This window comes from Dipteris shenzhenensis, chromosome 21 (assembly GCF_047967505.1).
Source record: "Dipteris shenzhenensis isolate YYH24624 ecotype China chromosome 21, Dip_SZ_1.0, whole genome shotgun sequence".
NCBI classification, from domain to species: Eukaryota; Viridiplantae; Streptophyta; class Polypodiopsida; order Gleicheniales; family Dipteridaceae; genus Dipteris; species Dipteris shenzhenensis.
The window spans coordinates 38,625,180-38,646,659 of NC_141616.1; the positions used below are offsets into that span (position 1 = coordinate 38,625,180).

At 41.5% G+C, this 21,480-nt stretch overlaps 1 protein-coding gene across 1 annotated transcript; it reads left to right on the forward strand.

Moving 5' to 3' along the window:
- The first annotated feature begins 11,860 nt into the window (after positions 1-11,860).
- On the forward strand, positions 11,861-13,775 carry LOC147888829 (uncharacterized). The gene has a single exon (XM_087392889.1). It carries the CDS (start codon positions 12,170-12,172, stop codon positions 13,562-13,564), a length of 1,395 nt encoding a protein of 464 aa, XP_087249015.1. The 5' UTR covers positions 11,861-12,169; the 3' UTR covers positions 13,565-13,775.
- The last annotated feature ends 7,705 nt before the right edge of the window (positions 13,776-21,480 follow it).

The window sequence follows — 21,480 nt, forward strand, 5'->3', positions numbered from 1 at the left end:
ATTGCAACCTTTCTTGAATGGTACGGTTCATCTTTTCTACAACTGGATTTTGCTCTGGAGTACGAGGGGATGTAAGCTCCCTCTTAATCCCACGAGTATCACAGAAATGCTGAAAGTCATGAGAGAGATACTCTCCACCATTGTCAGTCCGTAGGCATTTAAGCATTCTACCTGACTGATTCTCAACCAAGGCTAGCCATTTCTGAAATACCTGGAACACATCACTCTTCCGAGCTATAGCATAAGCCCACACTTTCCTAGTTGCATCATCAATGAATGTCACATAGTATTCAGCCCTGCCTAATGACCGTGTAGGCATGGGACCACATACGTCTGAATGCACCAAATCAAGCATTTCAAACTCTTTCTTTCCCCTTCTTTTATGGGCTGATTTAGTTTGCTTCCCATAGAGACAGTGCTCACAAAATTCAAAATCAAAGAAACTCAAATGTGGTACATAACCCAAACGGCATAAGAGTTTCATTCCATTCTGGCTCATGTGCCCCAACCTGCAATGCCACAAAGAAGTGCTTGGCTGCTTGGTTATTGCAACAACATGATCAAATATCCCTGATACATGTAAGGGAGATACAAAGTCCCACACTTGGCACCCCTGGCCAAAAGCATAGAGCCCTTTTGAATTTTCCAACTTTGAAAGCCAAAAGTGGTGTGAAAACCAGCATCATCTAGCTGACCCACTGAAATAAGACTCTTGGTCAGCTTAGGCACATGTCTCACATGTTTCAAAACAAATGCAGACCCATTTGCAAAAGAAAACTTTATGTCACCTGCTCCCACTATGTCACATGCATAGTCATTTCCAAGATGCACACAACCTGTCTTTCCACTGTCATAAGTGGAGAACCATTCCCTATGGGGAGTAACATGGAATGAAGCACCAGAATCCAAAATCCAATCCTGGGAATATGCATCATCTGAAGTGGCAAGCAACTCTGCAGATAAACTAGACATGAAGAGAACGTCATTGTCACTATCATGTGTGACTGCATTGATCTCCTCGATCTTCACTTTTCCTTTGTCCTCCCTTGGACTCTCTTCCTTTTGATTTGCACCCCAATTTGCATTCTTTTTCTTATCCTTTTGCTCTCTTTTCAGCTTGTAGCAATCCTTTTTCATATGGCCCTTCTTGCCACAGTGGTAACACTCAATGTTCCGTGCCCTGGATTTGTTACGAGACTTCCCTCTTTCTTGGGACTTACCCCTGAACTGTGATCTGCCCCTTTGCACATTTAAGGCTGCATCTTGCTTGTTGCCATTCATAGACTTCCGTCTAATCTCCTCGGCCAACAAGCTACCCACAACATCATCAAATTTCAGTACTCCACCAGGTGCAGAGTTACTGACAGTTGTACGGAAGGTATCCCTGTTGAGATATCAAGCTCTACCCCCGATATATCTCCTGGATGACTATCATTTATGTCACCGCCTATGTTAGTTGTACTCGTGGTGTAGTTAGACTACCACGTATGTTTTTGGTTTGGGTTCACATATGAACCACGTATTCTAGGGTTTGACATATAGGGTATTTCCCTCTTCTATTGTATTGTTGTTGTGTGCAAAAGTGAAGAAAGGCTTCACCCTCCAACCTTGTGTCCTCTCTCTTTTGTGTGTTGTGAAGAAAGCTGAACTTGAGTCTCCTATCTCTCTCCCTTATTCTTTACATGGTATCAGAGCCTTGTTCGTGGTAAGGAGCTCAAGAAAGCAAGCCAAGTTTGTGGTGTCCTGGTAAGAGGACCAGTGTTGCTTTCCTATTTCGAGTTTGGGAGCAAATCTCTGCAGGTAGCACAGCCAGAAGCGCAGGAGTGCACTGTTTCAGATTAAGAGGCCCTTCGCGGTGTGGCGAGAGCGCAGTATATGCTGCGGGAGAGGGCCGTTTTGATTTGAGGCCGTTTCGGGGCCCGTTTTGAAGGCGGAAGTTCTTCGCAGACACTCAGAAAAAGGCCCTGTTTTTCGCTGTGCGACCACTGCGCGGCTAGTCGGTGGAAAGGTGCCACAGAAATTGCATCGTATGCCTGTGTGCAGAGATATTGGGAGTTGCAAATTCATGCCTGTTGCCTGTTGATGCAAAATCGTCACTAGGAAGTGACTGTGTGGTGAAATACCACTTTCGTCAGTGTTGCAGATCTGCCCCTGTGAGGCTTTTCGCAGAAGTTTTGCTATTTGCCCTTGTGAGGCATTTGCTGTGTTTACAGGTTGCTGTTGCAATTCGTGATTTGTAAAATGTCTGAGAATCTGTCTACCATTGTCAGTGAGAAGCTTGACAAGAACAACTTCCAAGCATGGAAGTTTAGGATGACAAACTTCCTTATGGGGAAGGGAGTTTGGGATTACATCAGTGGTGAAACTGCAGAACCAGTTTTGGGTACTGCTCCCACTCTTGCTGAATTGAAGGCCTTTAAAGAATGGCATGAAAAAGCCAGAAAATGCCTGTATTGGCTGTCTGTTAGCATTTTAGATTCTATGATTGTGCATATACAGGATGTAGAGACGCCTAAGGAGGCATGGGATACATTGGTGAAGCTGTATAGCACAAATACCAAAGCACGAAAGATGCAGCTAAAGCAGGAGTTGCACAATGTGCAAAGGAAAAATCTGAATATAAATGAGTATTCCTTGAAGGTGAAAGGCCTTGCAGATTCTCTTGCCTCCATTGGAGCACCTGTTGATGATGAGGACTTAGTGTCCGTGACCTTGAATGGTCTTGGGAAAGATTATGCATAGTTTCGGACATCCATTGGAGTCCGTGAAACATTTCCTAATTTTCAGGAACTTATTGCTCTCTTGCTGAGTGAAGAGCAAAGGAATGGTGGTTCAGCCACCTCAACTTCTCAAGAGACTGCTTTCTACTCGAATACAGGTAGAGGTAGGGGTAGAGGAAGAGGCCGTTTTGGTGGCAGTGCAGGAAATCAGAACCAACAGCAACAACAGGAAAACCAGTCCTATGGAGGAGGACGTGGTAGTTCTAGAGGCAGGGGGAGCCAAAGAGGCCGTGGTTCATGGCAAAGGAATCAGCAAGTAAATAGCAGCACAGAATGCTATTATTGTGGAAAGCCTGGACACAAGGAGAATACATGCTATAAAAAGCAGAATGACATCAAAAGTGGAAAGTTGCAGCAACGCAACTATGCATCATCAAGTGGGCATGGTGACGACAGAAATGAGCACCTTTTTGTGATGCAGCATATGGTTAACTCCATGTCAGGAGATGCTGCAGCTTGCAATGATGTTTGGTATGTTGATTCAGGTGCCTCTAACCACATGACCAGTCATGGTGAGTGGTTTCATGATGTTAGAAATTTGGATAAGCCAGGTTATGTTGAAACAGGTGATGATACTGCGCACCCAATTACGCAGGTTGGTAAAGTGCCATTGGCTATGCAGGATGGCAAAACGAAGTACTTGGCAGATGTACTTCATGTTCCAAAAATCACTAAGAACCTGGTTTCAGTTGGCCAGATGGTTGAGCAAGGTCTGCAGGTTAGATTTAATCCTGATGGATGCTTTGTTGAGGACTTGAAAAATAAGTGCCGCTTGGTTGCAAAAGGCAACAAAAATGGCAGAATGTTCACCTTGGATGTTGATATGCCTGAGGTGAAAGCTGCTATGTTTGCGCATGGGAGAGATGTCATTGCAGATATTGAGATATGGCACAAGCGCATTGGGCACGTGAATATACAAAGGCTGAAATCTATGCAAACGAAAAACATTGTTGCAGGTTTGCCTAAATTCAGAGTTGAGGGAATGCAAAAGGTATGTGAAGCATGCCAAATGGGTAAGCAGGCCAGACATGCATTTCCCAAAAATGCTAAGGTGAGCTTCTTGAAGATATTACTATGTACAGGTGCATAGTAGGTAGCTTGATTTACATGACTATAACCAGACCAGATTTGAGCTATGCTGTGGGGCTGGTAAGTCAGTTTATGCAGGCACCGAGGAAGCCACATTTGGATGTGGCTAGGCGCATACTGCGGTATGTGAAGTCCACATTGCATTATGGACTGTTTTATGAAGCTGGGTGTGCATTACAGGTACATGGATACACAGATGCTGACTGGGCTGGTAGTGTCTCAGACAGGAGATCTACTAGTGGTTTTATGTTTTCCCTTAGGAGTGCTGCCATCAGTTGGAGCAGCAAGAAGCAGCCAACAGTTGCCTTGTCGAGCACAGAGGCTGAGTACAGGGGTGCAGCAATGGCTGCATGTGAGGTAGCTTGGTTACGAAAGCTACTTGCAGATATGGGACAGTCAATTCATGCAGCAGTTGTCATTCATTGTGACAACATTAACAGCATCATGCTTGCTAATAACCCAGTTTATCATGCTAGAACAAAGCACATTGAGGTGCATTATCACTTTGTGAGAGAGAAGGTTCTAGCTGGTGAGATTGATCTTGTCTATGTCAGCACTGAGGAGCAGGTGGCTGATATTTTTACGAAGGCATTGGGTACCGAGAAGCTTCGCAGATTTAGGAGCTTGCTTGGTGTACGTGAGATGGATTTGAGCTTGAGGGGGAGTGTTGAGATATCAAGCTCTACCCCCGATATATCTCTTGGATGACTATCATTTATGTCACCGCCTATGTTAGTTGTACTCGTGGTGTAGTTAGACTACCACGTATGTTTTTGGTTTGGGTTCACATATGAACCACGTATTCTAGGGTTTGACATATAGGGTATTTCCCTCTTCTATTGTATTGTTGTTGTGTGCAAAAGTGAAGAAAGGCTTCACCCTCCAACCTTGTGTCCTCTCTCTTTTGTGTGTTGTGAAGAAAGCTGAACTTGAGTCTCCTATCTCTCTCCCTTATTCTTTACAATCCCATGAGGATGGCAACGAACATAAGAGAAATATTGCCTTAGTCTCCGCATCAAAATTCATTTTTTGAGCCTGAAGCTAGCTGAAAATAATATTGAATTCATTCAAGTAAGAAGCAATGGAGACCCCTTCCTTCATCTGCAGCTCAAACAACCTCTTCATGAGGTAAACTTTATTAAAGGCAGTTTCCTTCTCATAAGTGGCACACAGTTTCTTCCACAAATCTTCCGTAGTCTGCTCATTTACTACTGTGAAATAAACTGACTCTGCAAGATGAAGTCTAATAGTAGACTTTGCTAATGCATCCAACTCATTCCAATCATCCTCAGACATATTTGCAAGCTTAGCTTCAATCCCTGCCAAGGGTTTAATCTGCTTCTTTTGAATAAGCACATCCCTTATTTGTTCTTTCCACAAAGAAAAGTTTGTCTCATCAAACTTTTTAATGCTGAAAAACTCCTTTTCAGACGTGGAAGAGGATGCCATGATGCAAATGAAACAAAATCCCAAATGCTAGCGCCTGCAAGAGAGAATCACACCAAATACTAGATGCACCCAAATGTGTATGCCACAATAGATTGAAATATCACAAAAACTCAAAGCTCAAAGCATCTGACTCATGTGCATATACTATGCATCCATATGAGCAAATCTGGCCCAAAAGAAAATGCCAATAAGTGCCAAATGACTCAAGCATAAACACTGTCCACTGGCATATGCATCAATTACATCTCATCCAAGAGAGCATAGCACTATCAGTGCATCACCAATAATGTGTCAAAGCTGTCCCTCAGCATAAAATAGCATCCATGTGCAAAGCGTCCATAAAAAATAGCATCCCACAAGGCAATTTGGGCCTATCAGCACATCCAACAAGGACCGCAATGCATCCAAATGGCCTATAAATCATCCATTGCAACCCAAAGAACCTGAGATGCTTCAAAACATGGGCGCCATTGCATAATCGGACTCAGCAAGAAAATCTGCAAATATCTCTCTTCTGCCAAAACTCCAAAATCCCAACCGATGACTGAGAAATGGGAGTCAACACTTATCCACTGCCATGTGGCATAAATCTAAGGTTTCAAAACCTTAGTATGAAAAATGCATAACAGAGAGACGAAATCGAATACACAGAGATTTATAACTCTGAAAATCCTCCACCGAATCATGCAAGAACTGATAGATAGGGGTTTTTGGGCGTCCGGAACTCAATGGGACAGACGGTTTTGGAAACCGTGGTCTTAATCACTGGGTCCAACACACAGACTGAAAAACGTTTTTTGAAACAGAGCTGTTTGTAAACTCCACCGGAGTGCAAATGATGAGCAACATAGAAGTTTTAGGACCTCTTGAGTCCACCGGAACTGACAGATCTGCAAATGGTTGCTCCAAACTTGAGTTCCAACACCCAGGCAAAAAACGCAGGAACTGACATAGTGACTCAGAAATCCAATGAAATGATCCCAGATTCAGGAATGAAGGTGTTTCCAGGCTCCTGAAGGAATGTGGACACCAAAAGCAAGCAATAGTTGCCTCTACAAGTCAATACGGAGTCTCTGTCATTGAACGGAACAGGGAAAAGCTCAAAAAACGACTTTTTCTTTGAAAGCTCTTAACAGGCTCTCAAAACCACTTCGCAAAGCCAAAGTGACTTTTCCAAATGTTCCTCCAAGGTCTCTGCACACTCGGATGCAAGTAAAGTCGCCCACAAAGCTTCCCACAGAGCTTCTCCTTCCTCTCACAGAGCTGTTGAGCTTCAAGCATTCACGCAGGCTCAGCTAGATCACCCGGGCTCTGATACCAGTTAAGAGTGCTCTCAACGGAAGCAAGAATGGAAGAAGGAGAGAGAGAGACAGAGAGCCACACAAGTTTGGTGGATGCAGAACCACCCTAATCTTCTTTTTCATTCATTTATATATGTGTTTGAGTATTGTACATAACCGGGGTAAAGGCACAGTGACCTTTAACCCCCACATAGGTTGATGCCTTTGATTGCCTTGATGAACTACATCATTGCCTCTCAAGCGATGCTGCAAACCATGCTACTTGATAGTAGGTAAACTCCATTTAGTGGCTATGTCCTCCATTCATGCTATGACAATAGTAGTCTAGCCTTAATAAAACCTCACGTCACATTTTCTACTAACTTGTGCAATGTAGAGCACTCTAGTGTGTTTTTAAACTGGATTTACTTCAAACTAGATTCACAATGAATTACTTTAAATTGAAAGGATACCGTGATTCCAACTATCAAAGAAACTACATTAGCAAGGAATGCATGGAAATCATTAGAGAATTGATGCCAATGTGAAATATGTCCAAAATCATAATGCTAGAGAATTAGATGAATAATGCTAATAAATTATGGACTGAGACATGTGCTAACTTGTCTGACTTGGAAAAATTACAGATAGAATTTCATTAATTTATTAGGAAATGAATAACAAAATATTAGTTCAAACGTCCTTTAGCAGTCTAGGCACAAATTATGAACAATTTTGCTCAAATTATATATTGCATGTGGTATAGGGTTCATGGTCCCTTAGCCACTTGTTTGTACATACAATCATTTATGGTTTCATTCCATTGAGATGAGCATAGTGTAAATCTTGTAACGTTTCTAACATCTTTATCTCTCTCACACAACATCTTCAACATGGTATGAGAGGCAATGGTGGCTTGTGTGCAGTATGCTTTCAACTTGCACTTTATACTCTTCACTCTTGCATAGCAAAGTCATAGTTGTTGTAGATGAGAGAAATCATTAAGGTTCAAAGAGTGAAGGTCGATATTTAGAGCTATTCTTCAGTGTTTCTAGTTGGTGTTATAGACACGATCATCCAATAGTTCCAAAATGCTTCAAAGGTGCACTTCTCGATTGAATCTTGGTTTCATGTTTCATTCTAGAACACTCCTTCAATCTCCACATGCCATTGAGTGGCTTGGATTTCCATCTCCATTTGCATTTGTTTGCTCCCATTTTGTAATTGTCACGAGTTTTGTCACGAACTTTACTATTTTAGTCTATTGTATTATGTCTTCTTATAGTAATGTTTTAGCAAGTTTTTTATTCTACAACATGCAGCATTCTCCACTTCATGGGTGCATTCTGTCATTGATTGAAAATGCAATAGTGCCTTATCTTCTTGCTTTACAACATCTAAATTTTAGCATTTTAGTAGCCTTGAATTCAACTACCAAGTCAACATCTTGATCTTGATAGATATACTATCGCACCTAGACCCTTCCACATCAACACACCTAAACCTTCATTCCATATTAGTGGACCCTAGTCCTAATCCGCATCAGAGTTTTTAGATCCTAGCTTCCATGATAGACCACCTAGATCTTCGTTGTTGGAGGGAAAAGACCAAGGGGGTGGTGCAGGTGACCAATAGTAGTCAAGAGCCAATCACACTTAGGGGCCCTTCTCCACCATCAAGGTCAGCCACAAGGCAATGGTGACATGGATGGTGATAGCCGTCCAAGGGGCACTGTTCCCACTGATACTAACAATGATATGAATGATGTTTCTACTTGTTTATCCAATCATACATCCGAGCTGCAACCTTAACGTATTTGTCGTTACTCTTGGATATCAGACTCCCCATTAGCACTAGGGCTCTGGGAGGAGATTCGAATACCAAGATTTAGCAATTCGGACATTTGATCCTAAATTCTATTCCTATGGTCTTTTCCAATTTCGATTCCAAACAAGTTCTCCTTCTATTTCTCTTGACAGAGCTCTCAAATCCCATGCTCCTTTTTTAAGCATTCTTTCCACATACCTTTTCTTTGGGTCTTCCTTAAGTCTTTTTCCAAACCTTTCTTTTAGACTTTCTTTTCAAATATCCTTCTTGAAATTTTTGGATCATTTTGGATGTACAACCTTTGTTTCAAATGTCTTTCCTAATCACATTTTTTGGTTCTCTATTTTCACTCTCAAATGAATTTTTTGGCTTCTAATTTTCATTTTCCAATGCACCTCCTAGTCTCTATTTTTAACTTCCACAAGGTAGGGTCTCAATTTTTGGATCTCAGACACGACTCATTTATGTTTCCATAAACCTTGGACTCTTTATTTCTGAAATTAGTCATCCATGTGATCCACATGGCTTTGACATAGTTGCTATACAAGTCGTTCATAGAGGAGCCTCTACTTAGGTCATTGTGCACATCCAAATCTATAACACTTTTGTCGTCATCATGCTCTAAAACATTGTGACGCTACATTTCTTTAATTTATTTAGTACTTTAAATTTTAGTTTTCAACGTACTCCAAATTAATCTGAATAACTTTTCAGCTTCATCAATACTTCATCACATTCCATCTCTTCAGCTCCAACTTTCAGCTTCAAAACTCAGTATTCATCAATAACCTTTCACTTCTCAATCTGATTATTCAAGTTTTCAATCAAGAAATGGTGCCTATTCTTCCAATTCAAATTTTGTTACCACCCTTCTAACTCTAGATTTATTACTCTATGTTCTTGTATTTATACAATGCATTATGTAGTTTGGAACAATTTTCCAGTAGCTCTTAGTGCATTTAAAAGCTCATTCAAGGAGCATAGCACAACAACATCAAAATTTTAAGAAAGCAAGCCTTCTCAACAAGACAATATGGTTCCCAAAGATGAAGGCATCAATCCCATGCCTACAAACATAGAGGCCTTCCATGAGGCTATAGATAGCCTATGCATTTTGATAGAGGTCAATCATCTTCAACGAACAAAGAATAGTTTGAGTAGAGAAATTTTAGCCAACTAACTAGGTAGCATATGTCTTCTAATACTTGGAACAATAAAGCAAAGGAAATGCCAACTAGTGTAGTCGGCTTTCCAAAAATTTCACGTGAATATTAGTAGAAATGCAACTATAAGTGCTAGAAATTGCAAACCAATATTGATAGGTGAAGTCTATCAAGTGGAAGTAAGAATTCAAGCAAAGAAGCAACCATTATAAAATTATAGAATGAAACAAGATGAATTTCATTCATGTGGCCTACTGTGAGAGAGAGAAGAAGAAGAAGAAGAAGTAGAAGAAGAGGAGAGAGAGAAGCGGGGGAGAAAAAGATGGAGGATACAAATAGCATGACAAGGGATACAAATAGCAAGTGCAACTTAGCCAATCATAAAAATGTGCACAAAAATTCATGAAAATGGAATTTTCTCTTTTAGTAAAGGAGTGAGTCATTACGTAGAATATTTATCCAAAGGCAGGCTAAAGAAACAAAAAGAATGGATAAGACCCCCCTCACTTTCAGATTACTAATGGGTAACATGTCAAGGACCAATAAGTTCACTAATGGGTAACATGTCAAGGACCAATAAGTTCACTAAGCAACAAGTAGCCCACAGTGGTTTCTCTTCTATAGAGCCTGAATATCAAGGCATCACAAATATAGCTTGTGAGGCTATCTGGTTTTAGAAACGACTATTAAAGTTTAATTTGCCTGATGGGCTTCCTACTTGCATGTAGTCTGATAGCATGAGTAGGCTATAGTTTGAGTTGAAGGGGTAAACTGCTCTGATATCTAGTATATTGGGATAAGGGTCAAAACCACAACTGCAAGAAACCCAATGTTTCATGCCTATAGTAAGCACATTGAGGTGCATTATCAATTCATCAGAGATAAATTGCTTTTTGGAGAAGTTGATTACGAAGCAGGTGGCCCTAAGAAGTTTTCTTACTTCTGACATCGACTTGGGATGAGCTATTGGTACAATGCACGTGTATGGAATACGGTTGTCACACCAAGAAACATCTGTGTGTTTATCATGTCTTCACTCCACTAAGGAATGTATGGAGGGGCACACTTACCTAAATAGTGTTAATAATGATGTGAAGCAAAGGGTTGCCCTTTGGGAAAAACACTCCCAGATAAAGATTGATTTAGAATGCTAGCAGAAAACTTTTTTTCCTAGCTAGCCAAAAATAAAGTCATCAGTTTTTGCATTTTAAAACATACACGTTTGCTGACTTTTACATTCAATTACTAAAAATTTGAACGAACATCACAAAATCAATAATAAGTCACCACCCCTGACATTTGCAGGGAGGATCTTGCCCCTATGGACCAGGTGTCGCATCTCATGTCCACCATTTTACTCATTTGCTTTTTTTCTTAAATTTTTGATAAAGTGCTAGGATTCAGCTTCAATTTTGAGTTAGTAGTTACGTGCTACACAATGGAAAGGCTACCTACCACAAATCTAGTTATGATTGGTCCAAGTTTCACTTGCTATTTTTTTCCTTGGAAATCCTCCATCTTTTTTCTCTACTCTCTCTTTCTCTCAACTTTTTGCTCATCCAATTTGTCTTCTTTTGTGATCTCGCGCGGGCCTTACGAATGATTTTTATCATTCATCTTGTTTTACAGTTAAGAGGACCTTCTCGCTCACGGCTAGGTGTGGGGAGATGGGAAAATGGAGTCTACGCCCGCATCGTTAAAAGTTTGAACCCATTGGATTGGCTCACTACCGTTTAGAGAGAGGGTCCCTCCCTAGCAGCGGGAGGGGGGCAAGAGAGTGGATCCAACCAAAATCACATAGGAAATGTGATCCACCGAGAGGAGAGGCATAAATTGATTGTTGCTGAAAAAGAGCGTGAACGGCAGGCGGGCTCACCAAAATCCAACACGCATTGCGTTCTTTCTTCTTCTTTTTTCTTTTTTGCGTAAAGAGCCGTTTGTTTCTCTCTCTGCTGCTGTCACCTCCACCTCCCTCGTCCTATCGCCACACGCCACCCTCCTCTCCCTCTTCAAACGGTTCGTATCATCTATTTCGCGCACAGAAACTCTGACGTATATCGCTACCGTTTCGACGCGCACGGGCCCAATGGCTATACGAAAAGTATGCACATAAGGCCCTGCGGCACAAATTGCGCTAACTGAGTGAGGTGGATTTGCAAATTGTGAGTTGCTTCGAGGCCCAGGTGCGGCACAATAAGGCGAAGGAAGACACAGACAACAGAGTCAGGCGAAGGAAGACACCAACACAGAGAGGGAGACGTAAATCACGAGTTTTGATTGAAGTCGGCGTGCAATTTGCTGGAGGTGCAGTTATAAAACAGATTTCAGAAGAAGGAAGTAAGAGAGCGACTCGGGTTTGAGCTTTGATATGCCGTGATTCGGGATTTGCCGAGGGATTTCAGATTCGTGAGGACGTTTATGTGGAGCTGTTGATTGATCCATCAAAGAATCGCATATCTTCTTGATAGACGCTGCAAATCTGGTACAAAGACGACAAGAGTTGCAGTCGAATGCTTGATCGTGGAGGCAGAAGTATTGATATTCCAGGAGATAACGCTGCAGCAGCTACACGATAAGCAAGATGACTCGGTCTTTCAACAGCAGAGTGGGCAATTTAGGGGATAGTCTTCCATCTCCCCGCGCTTCTCCGAAGAGTTTAGGCAGAGCAATTAAGGAAATCAAGTCCAAGGTCGCTTTGCACACAGGCATGTCGTTGAGCTTCGTGGAATTTGTGGCCAAATCACCAGTGGATTTTCTGCCTGTCCTCCCTTTCTCGCCTCTCATTTCCTCCGATCTTTTGCACAAGAGGATGAGAGCATCCGAAGGTTTAAGCTCGCCGTCGAGCTTATCTCCTCAACCCTGCACGCCACGAACGCGGAAGGACTCGATTTTTGCTGGCCATTGCAGTCCAGATGTGAGCGGGGGGCAAGAGCGAGCAGAACGGCATGATCCACCGAGGTCGCCTCGGAAGTTCACGAGGAGGGAACAGGTTTGGAAGGTAGTTGCAACGATATTTGTGTGTCTTTCGATTCTGTTAGCCAGGAGCATCTCGGTTGCTTCTTTCATTCTAGCTGGGGTGGTGCTCTGCGCTCGATTTCACGGCCTAAAGCTGCTGCGCTCGCCCTCCTTCAACTCCGAAACACAATCTGCGAGACAAACAATCTCTCCTCATGAAGCAGAAATCAAGCCGAATTCTGGAGAGACGCAAGTCAAAGATACATCGTGCAACGAAGCTGCGCAGACGGGCGGATGCAACAATGCAGGGAAGCGGCTGAAGAGGAAGCTACGCTCGTCGTTCAAGAGCTTGTCGGTGCAAGTGCCTCGGAAGGTATTCGAGCCACTCAAGAATTCGCCATCGTTTGGTGCAAGGTCTGCGAGCAATTCTTCGCCATCATCTGGTGCAAGGTCTGCAAGCAGCGAATCAACCAGGAGGCAAGGGATGAAGAAGAAGAGCCCGCCTGTGTGGGAACGAGGAAGGATTGAATGCATTATTGCAAGACGGAGATGGAGCTACTCCGAGGAGCCAAGGGAAGCACCCCAAGGAGCACAAGAGGGAGAAACGCCAACACCACGAGGGACGAACGAGGAAGGAGGCCCACTAGAGGTTGTGCATGGAGGAGGTCCTAGAGCAAGGGAGGCCCACAAGGCGCCCTCTCCAGTAGCTCAGGCGGTTCAAGCGTTCGCCCACCTCGATTCCCTCACCCCTCAGCGTACACCAAAGTATACAGCTGTGCCCCTCGTAGATGGCCATGTCTATAGAGCAACGGATCAAAGAAGGCCTAAGCTCAGAAATGAGGTTGGGTTGGGGTTGTCCATGGTGGTCACTTTGGTTGGCCTTCTTGGAGGACGTGTATCCGCATCCATTACCCTCATCTCTTGGCTCCTCCTCCTCTCCTTCACTCGCTCAGGTCTTCTACAGATCCACTTCCGTCGGCCTAAGATCCATCTTGGCTGTCCCATCTCCTTGGAGCCTTAAATCATTGTAAAATTATGTATCTAGAGACAGAATCTCTTCTTTGAACAAAATCTCATGGGTTACATGTAGGTTTGCCTCCTCCAATGTTTGATGGTTGGAAAACTATCGAAGTCCATCTTTCACCTCAAGGAAAACTCCTTGTGGCATCCCTCACTCATCAGATTTCAGTGTCCTCCCAACTCCTTTTGTACTTGCGAATTTCATCATCTTCCTCCTCTTATCATCTAGACTCTTCACAGCTTTCATGTTTTTACATGTGTGTGTGCATGCGCCTTTTGTAACAGTTTGTTCCCCCTCCCAAATAAGAAAAGTTTATTTCAGCAACCTTACCATTTAATTTCATATTCCGATCATAACTTACATCCTTTATAATAACCATTACAACTTTCTCATGTGATGCAACTTCATGAGCACATATGGAGAGTGAGTGTCATTTCTTTGAGAGTGGTTGTTGACTACACCGATGGCCAAGCTAATGTACACATGCACCCGCATGCATGCGTGAGAGAGAGAGAGAGAGAGAGAGAGAGAGAGAGAGAGAGAGAGAGAGAGAGAGAGAGAGAAGAGGAGGGGGGGGGAAGGAGGAGGATGTGTTTATTGTTGCCAACACTCTCAATAGCAAATCTTTTGTTCATTTTTTGTTTAAAGTGGCACGGAGCGAGAAACAAAGATCATTAACGTTTGTAGAAGACCTCACCGAGTCTCTGAAACAAAGTACAAAGACCAAAAAGTGACCTATTGCATCTAGATAATGAGAGAATTGCGGGAATGCATGAAGCTCAGCTCTTCCCCTGTTATTATAAGGCATAGCTACATTCTAATACTATCATAAGGTGTCCTTTATAATATAAGTTTAAGAATGAGAGTCTTTGGACTTGGATATGAAGTCCCTAATCAATGCTTGCCCATCTTAATAAACTACCCGTTGGGCTACTTTGTGTGCTTCTTTTACTTTAGTAAATTCATTGTTTCTTTGTTTGAGTTGGATTAGAGTGAACTCCTCAGGTATCAAATCTTTGTACCTTTTAACTTATGTGTTTGCTTGAGGGATCTTAATTCTTGCTACTCTCTCTAAAGTAGACATGTGCTTGTTTGCCATTCTGACTAATATTGTACATATCATTTTTCGTCCTATTCAACTTGTGGTAGTAGCCTTCTTAAGGCGATTAAGCCATCTATTCTTTCTCCTCATCATCATGAAGGTAACCACCTTACAGTCCTACAATGCAAAAGACCTTATTATGTGCTCTGGTTTCCTATTGTTATACTTTCACATAGAGGTTTGCTCCATTGACTTTGTTTTTGGCATCAACATCCATTTATTACCCAATTGAGCTCACTTGATTGGTGATTATATCCTTAATTGTTGAGACAAGTATCGATGCCAGTGGAAATGTATTCCATTTGTGTATGACCTTTGTAATAGTTTCATACTTTCCACTACTCTCCATATCTTGCACTTTTCTCCCAAGGGTTGCAAGTTAAAGCTTGAGTTGTCTTCTTCCTTGCTGCACGTAATAGATTTGCTCCTATGGGTTTGAGATGATCATCCGTTTCAAATGACTTTTCACATATGGAGTGGGTGTTGATAATGCTGCAATGGCTGAGTATGAGTGCTTGCCTATACTGGACTTGCGGTAGTAAACAACTTTATCGTGGGAAGCTCCATGTTAATCTGAGTACCCAATGCTATAGCTAACCCTTGAGTTGGGCTTGAGGTTCAACCCAACCCAGAGTGGGGGGGAGTTGAAACTGAGTATGAGTTATTATGAGCTACCCCTTTGTTGGAAACAAGGGTTAAAGTGGTTACCAAATGAGGGATTGGGACTAATGCTACGAATCGAGGTGAGAACTCCTACTAGCTTTGGTGAGATGCGAGCTGCTGCTAGAGGTGATCTGTGATGCAAGCTGAGAGTTTTTGGCAATGACGCAATATCTAGTGGCAACTTGTTTTGTTTGGTAGCATGGCTAGAGCTTGAAGATTTTGCTTTGATCCGTGCGGACAAGGAAAAGGTTAAGGAGCTACATAGGTGGGAGGAGGGAGCTATGGAGCTACTTGGTTGAGGGGGCAAGGAGCTACAAAGCAGAGGGGACAAGGGGGGGGGGGGGGAGAGAGAGAGAGAGAGAGAGAGATCCCTTCCTTAGTGTGTGAGATATTATTATGAGTTGTGATAGATTATGTGTGTTTTCGAGAGAGAGAGAGAGAGACACACACACACACACACACAGATCCCTTCCTTAATATTTCCTCTTCATTTGCCTACTCTTTCGAGTTCTATTGTAGCTATTCTTTGTGAGTATTCTACGTTATAGTCTAATCTTAGCCTATCTTCAACTTCAAGCAGTGTGCATCAATGACTAATGCTACAACTATGACCTATGCAAAGTGACTCCATAGACTACACGCACAACGGATGGCCCAAGCAACTAGAGACTTGAACGCAACAAAGCAATGAAGGCAAGACTTGATCGACGATCAAAGCAAAAACAACGAATGTCAACTGACCAAAAGCACCACAATGGAAAAACAAGCTAGAACTATATGATGTATGACAAGCAAATAAAAAGCTCTGCAACATTTTAAGCAGACAAAGACGTGCCCATAGCAACCGACTAACACAATATCAATAGGACAATAGCATATAGCATACAAGACACTAATAACAAGCTACAGAATTGACTAAACAATTACAGAGCCAATGCTGACCACAAGCCACATTCGAAGCACGAAATGATAAGACAAATATGACAAACATAAACAAAAAGCATACGTAGAGATAAGACATGGGACAACAAAGCGATGCAGCTTTTAGCGAGTCATCTACACTTTAGAATAGCCACACATAGAGATCTAGAGAATATAATTCCATATAATAGACACTTAGTAGCAGAACCTAACATGCGGTAGGAAGCCACATGTCAACTAACATGTGACATCCACGTGGTAGATAGCCTTCTAAAGTCAAGAGTTACACATGATGGCAAATATAGCATAGTTAGCACACATTGGCATCCAAGGACACTTTTTACTCTACCGACTAAAACATCACCCTTTTGTCCCCTCTTCTTAATCAAAGTTTGGCAAAACATCACTTTTTATCTATGAGGAATTTCCATGTGGTCCAAAAAGGAAAAATAACTAATCTTTTGACCAATATATGGTCATCACATTCATACATTTGCATGTAACAATTAGATACTAGCAATGTTCATGTAATTCCATTTGTAAGAACTTTGCAAATGGTGTTAAGCACATCATCTATTGAGAGGATCAACGGGAAAGGGATATAAAAAGGCCAAGTATCTCACATATAGATACATGAGTAATCTATCAAGGGTGCATTCAGCATTAATTCTAAGCATGCCTAAAATGCAAGTGTGTGAGATGACCACATTCAAAAGCATAACATCCACACATAATGAATGCATCAAAAGTACTCAAGGAAATCAGCAACACAATATCATGCAACAAGGAGCATCTAGTTCACATCAAGAGAGCTACCAAAGAGCCAACTATCAAGCCAAAGATCAAATATCAAGGCACGAAAGGATGGTGTTGAGAGATGTATTTCCTTGGGCATAAAATCGGGTGAGATAAGTAGAAGATTGGAAGGAAGAGCACGTTGCCACTTGGGTGAGATAAAATCAGGTGAGATAGGGATGAAGATTGGAAGGAAGAGCATGTTGCCACTTGGCAAGGAGGCTTGATCCCATATGTGAACAAGCAGTGCAAGGATGTACTTCATTCCTATAAGAGAGGGTCCCTTTCATGCAATAATATATGCAAACTCTCAAGCCTCTCTATGAGTATAAGTCTCAACCTTGTAACCTAATTGAACTTGAGTCTATGCTTATATGCTCTAGCTCTTCATCATCACTGCACTTAGGAGTTAACCAATGTAGATTATTAGGCACACTATCTGTTTGAGGTACTCATGGTTTAACAAAGTATTGGGTATTAGAACTTGTTTTTTAATGTGTTGATATGCATTGCACCTATATAGTTGCGTTCCTTGTCCTCTATCTTTCTCCCAAGGCACATCTTGCATACTCTTTCTCCTCTTGGGAATTTATCTTTTTTCCATCTACCAAAGTTCACCTCAACTTTAGTGAGCTAGTCGTGAAATAACATAATAGGCGGCATTAGTAATGGAGATGTGCTTGCTAAGGTACAACTAAGTTACTATAGAATGGTATATTTTATTTTGGATCCTTCTAAATCTTTTCCAAAACTTTGTGTGATACCAAGGCTCTAAATCTTTTGTATCCTTCTAAATCTTTTCCACAAATTTATGTGATACAAAGGCCCTAATAGCTGTGTCCTTGTTTAGGAAATCTTGTCAAAGAGTGTGGAAGAAAGTACACAAAGTTTTGAGGATAGAAACAAGTGATGAGATTGGTGAGGGGGACTCCTAGTCATCTCACAAGATACTCAAGTAGAAAGATACATAGTACACCCATGGTCACATGGAGTGTGCTAGTTAAGCACAAAATTGGTTGGGGGAAAACCTCCACTAACTTGAGGAAAAAGTACCCTAGCCTAGAACCTACATGATCATCTGATACTCTTGTAACATAATGCTCACAAACCCCCTTGAATGATGTAGTGGTTAAGTACAAGTGAATAATGTGACATCAGTCACCAAAAGAAAGTAAGTTTAAAGCTTGCAAAAGCCTTCAAACCTTTCACAAGGTAAAGCCTTAGTGAATATATCTTCCACATTCTCATGTGTAGGTACATAGATCATGTTGATCTCTCATGTACACAATGTCTCCCTGACATGATGATAGTGTATCTTAATGTGCTTTTTGCGAGCAAGAAAGATAGGATTCTTTGCAACTACCAAAGCACTTAGATTGTCAGCAGTGAAGATAGAGGTAGAAAACGTCTATCCCCATACCCAAATTAGAATAGAGCCATTTGAGCTATAGACAGTCAATGGTAGTGAATGATTCCCTGTATAGCCAGCATCACAATAGAAGTGACCAGCTTCTTACTCAACATGGAAAATGCATGAACTACCCAAGAATAAGAAAAAACCAAAAGTGGACACTTGTATGTCAAAATAGATAGCCCAATCTGAGTCACAAAATGCATGCAGCTATGGATTATCCCCCCTAGGATAGAGCAAACCAAGGTGCTATGTACCCATACCCTCCAAGTAGCAAAACATCCACTTCACAGCCTACAAATGCTTATTCCCTAAGCAATGCATGAACCTACTCAAATGTAACACCCCATAATGTATGTCCAGTCTTGCATTGCATAAATTAATCGAATGGCTCACATCTTGCTACAATAAAGTCTGATCAAATGGATCTCTCCAATCTTCAAGACTAAAGCTTATTTCTGCCTCCATAAGTGTGGCCAACTAGCTTGCACTCTCAAAAGCAAACCACTGGAGTAGCCTCTATATATACTTTGTCTACATCATGACAATACCATATGCTCACTCTGAAAACTATATCCCCAATAAAACTATAATGAACCCAAATCTCTCATCTCAAATGAGGAATGTAATTTATCCATAAAGGCTGCAACATCCTGCTCATGGGGTCTTGTGAGTAGCATGTGATCAACACAAAGTAGGATGAAATAGAAATTCATCTTTGTTCTTTTTGACATAGAGGGTACTTTTTGGATTGTTGCCAAAGCCATGTGCAACACGATGAGTGTGTTTCTTCCAATACCATGCCCTAGGTGCCTAGTTAAGTCCATACAAAGCTTTCCTTAGTTCGACACACCTTATGTTCCTCGAGCTTCTACACAAAACCACAAGGCTAAGATATGTGTACCTTTTCATGCAAATCTTCATGAAATAAAGTAGCCTTTATGTCAAATTGATGCTCATTCCATCCATGATGAGCTACCATAGCAATCATGCATCTAATATTAATCATTATAGAAGTGGGAGGAATTGTCTCCTAAAAGGTAATACCCTTTTGTTGTGCATAACCCTCTGCAAAAAAACTTGCCTTGAAATTGTCTATTGAGCCACTAGCTTACAACCATTTTAACAATAATGGCCTTCTTGCCAAAAGGCAAATCAATCAAGTACCATGCGCCATTATGCATGGTGGAATCATACTCACTTTGCATACCAACCAATCAATTTTGACTTTCCTCTACATCTTCAAAGGAGTGTGGATCCTCCTTACTACATGTGCTCTTAAAAGCAGTAATTGGTAATAATCCAAATGCATGACAAGATGTTGAACGAGTCCGATTGGATAATAGATTAATCATCCCACTATCACATATTGTATGTAACTACAACGTGGACATCTGTTTGGATGCTTGAATCATTGTCATTTCAATTTCCTCATTCACTACACCTGCCACGATTGCCTCATCGATGGACTAATCTATGTGCATATTAGTAGGCTGATGCTCTACCAAAATAGGCTATTGTTTTGCTAATATGGACTGTATTTCAACACATTAATGTGCATTTGAAATTTGCACATATGGCTAACTCATATTGTACAGGGGTATGAAGGAATTAAACATATCCCATGGATAGATTTTAAGTTGTTTTGTGCATCACAAAAAATGTTGAACTCTCCTCAAAGACATGTCTATTTACTACAATTTGCTTGGTGGCTAGGTGGTAGACATTTTACTCATGAGAAAGCATTTTACAGCTTTGTCATCAAGATCTATTCTATGTTGCTCTTGTTGGCATTTCTCGGTGTTTTGGGCGATGCTCAAAGGGGGGGCATTATTAAGTTTTGAATTTGGAGATACTTAGCTGCATGGCATGCAACACTTGATGTGGATCAAAGCTACCTTTTGGTATCTATATGGGAGTTACACGTGATTGGTCTTTTATTCTAGAGAGATACACTAGATTAGTTTGTGGTGCTGCCAGGATCTCTTCATCAGTTTGACAGTGGAATGGCAACTAGCCTTTACCTTTAGGCAATAGCTATCTTGTGATGGAGCTACTATATATTGTCATGAGTCTTCAATTAGTTAGTAGTTGTAGTGGGAATGTTATTGCTATAAGTCCTTTTGTCTTTTGGGTTGTCTTTACATCCAACCTGTGTGGTAGAGTGTCATAGTTTATATTGAGCCTTTGTGACTGGGCCTTTTCTCTTTCAAGGTGCCCTATAATCACTGCAACAAGTCTTGTGTGGATGAGCAATTTATCTAGGTCTTTTATTTAATATAGTTCTCTCCTTGTGAGTCTTTACAAAATCTTTTCTTTTTATCATATGTGTTATTTTATATGAGCTAAGTTTTGGGTTGTGAGTGAGTAGTTTCATGAGGTTTTTGTTGAAGCGCATGGACCGAACTCTCCTATGGACCCTAATCTACTCTAATGATAACACTAATCTAAGGTGGATGAATCCTAAGAGTGATCATGATATATAACTCAAGTCAATTAGGTTCCAAGATAGATTAGCTTAGACTCATAAAGAGAATCTTGAGATAGTGCAAAGTGCTTGATTGATATTACTTCAAATGAACCTCCCTTTTATAGGTGAGGGTACTTACATTCATATGCTTGCTCACATGTGGGATATCTCCTCCATGCCATGTGGTAGCTTGCCCTTTATTCATACCTTCGCTCTACATATGCTCATGGCACCACAACTCTCAACACCTCCCCTTGGTGTCGTGATCCTTTGGCTACTGCAAGGTGGTCAGATGTGAGTTACAGGATCAAATCCTCCCCTGGGTGCTTACATAGCTACTCTCAGGTGGTCAGGTTTGATTTACAAAATATAGGCAAGGTTGGCAAGGTTTTTGTTTCTCAATACATGTTGTTCCTATCATTCTGCTCATGGCTTGATGATGACTCCACGTAGTTGACTTGCTGGTTCTTCAATCTGCAATCTTCTTCCTTGTGTCCCAACTTCTTGCAATGGTGACACTTTGGTTTGTTCTTCAGTCTGCAGTCACTTTGATA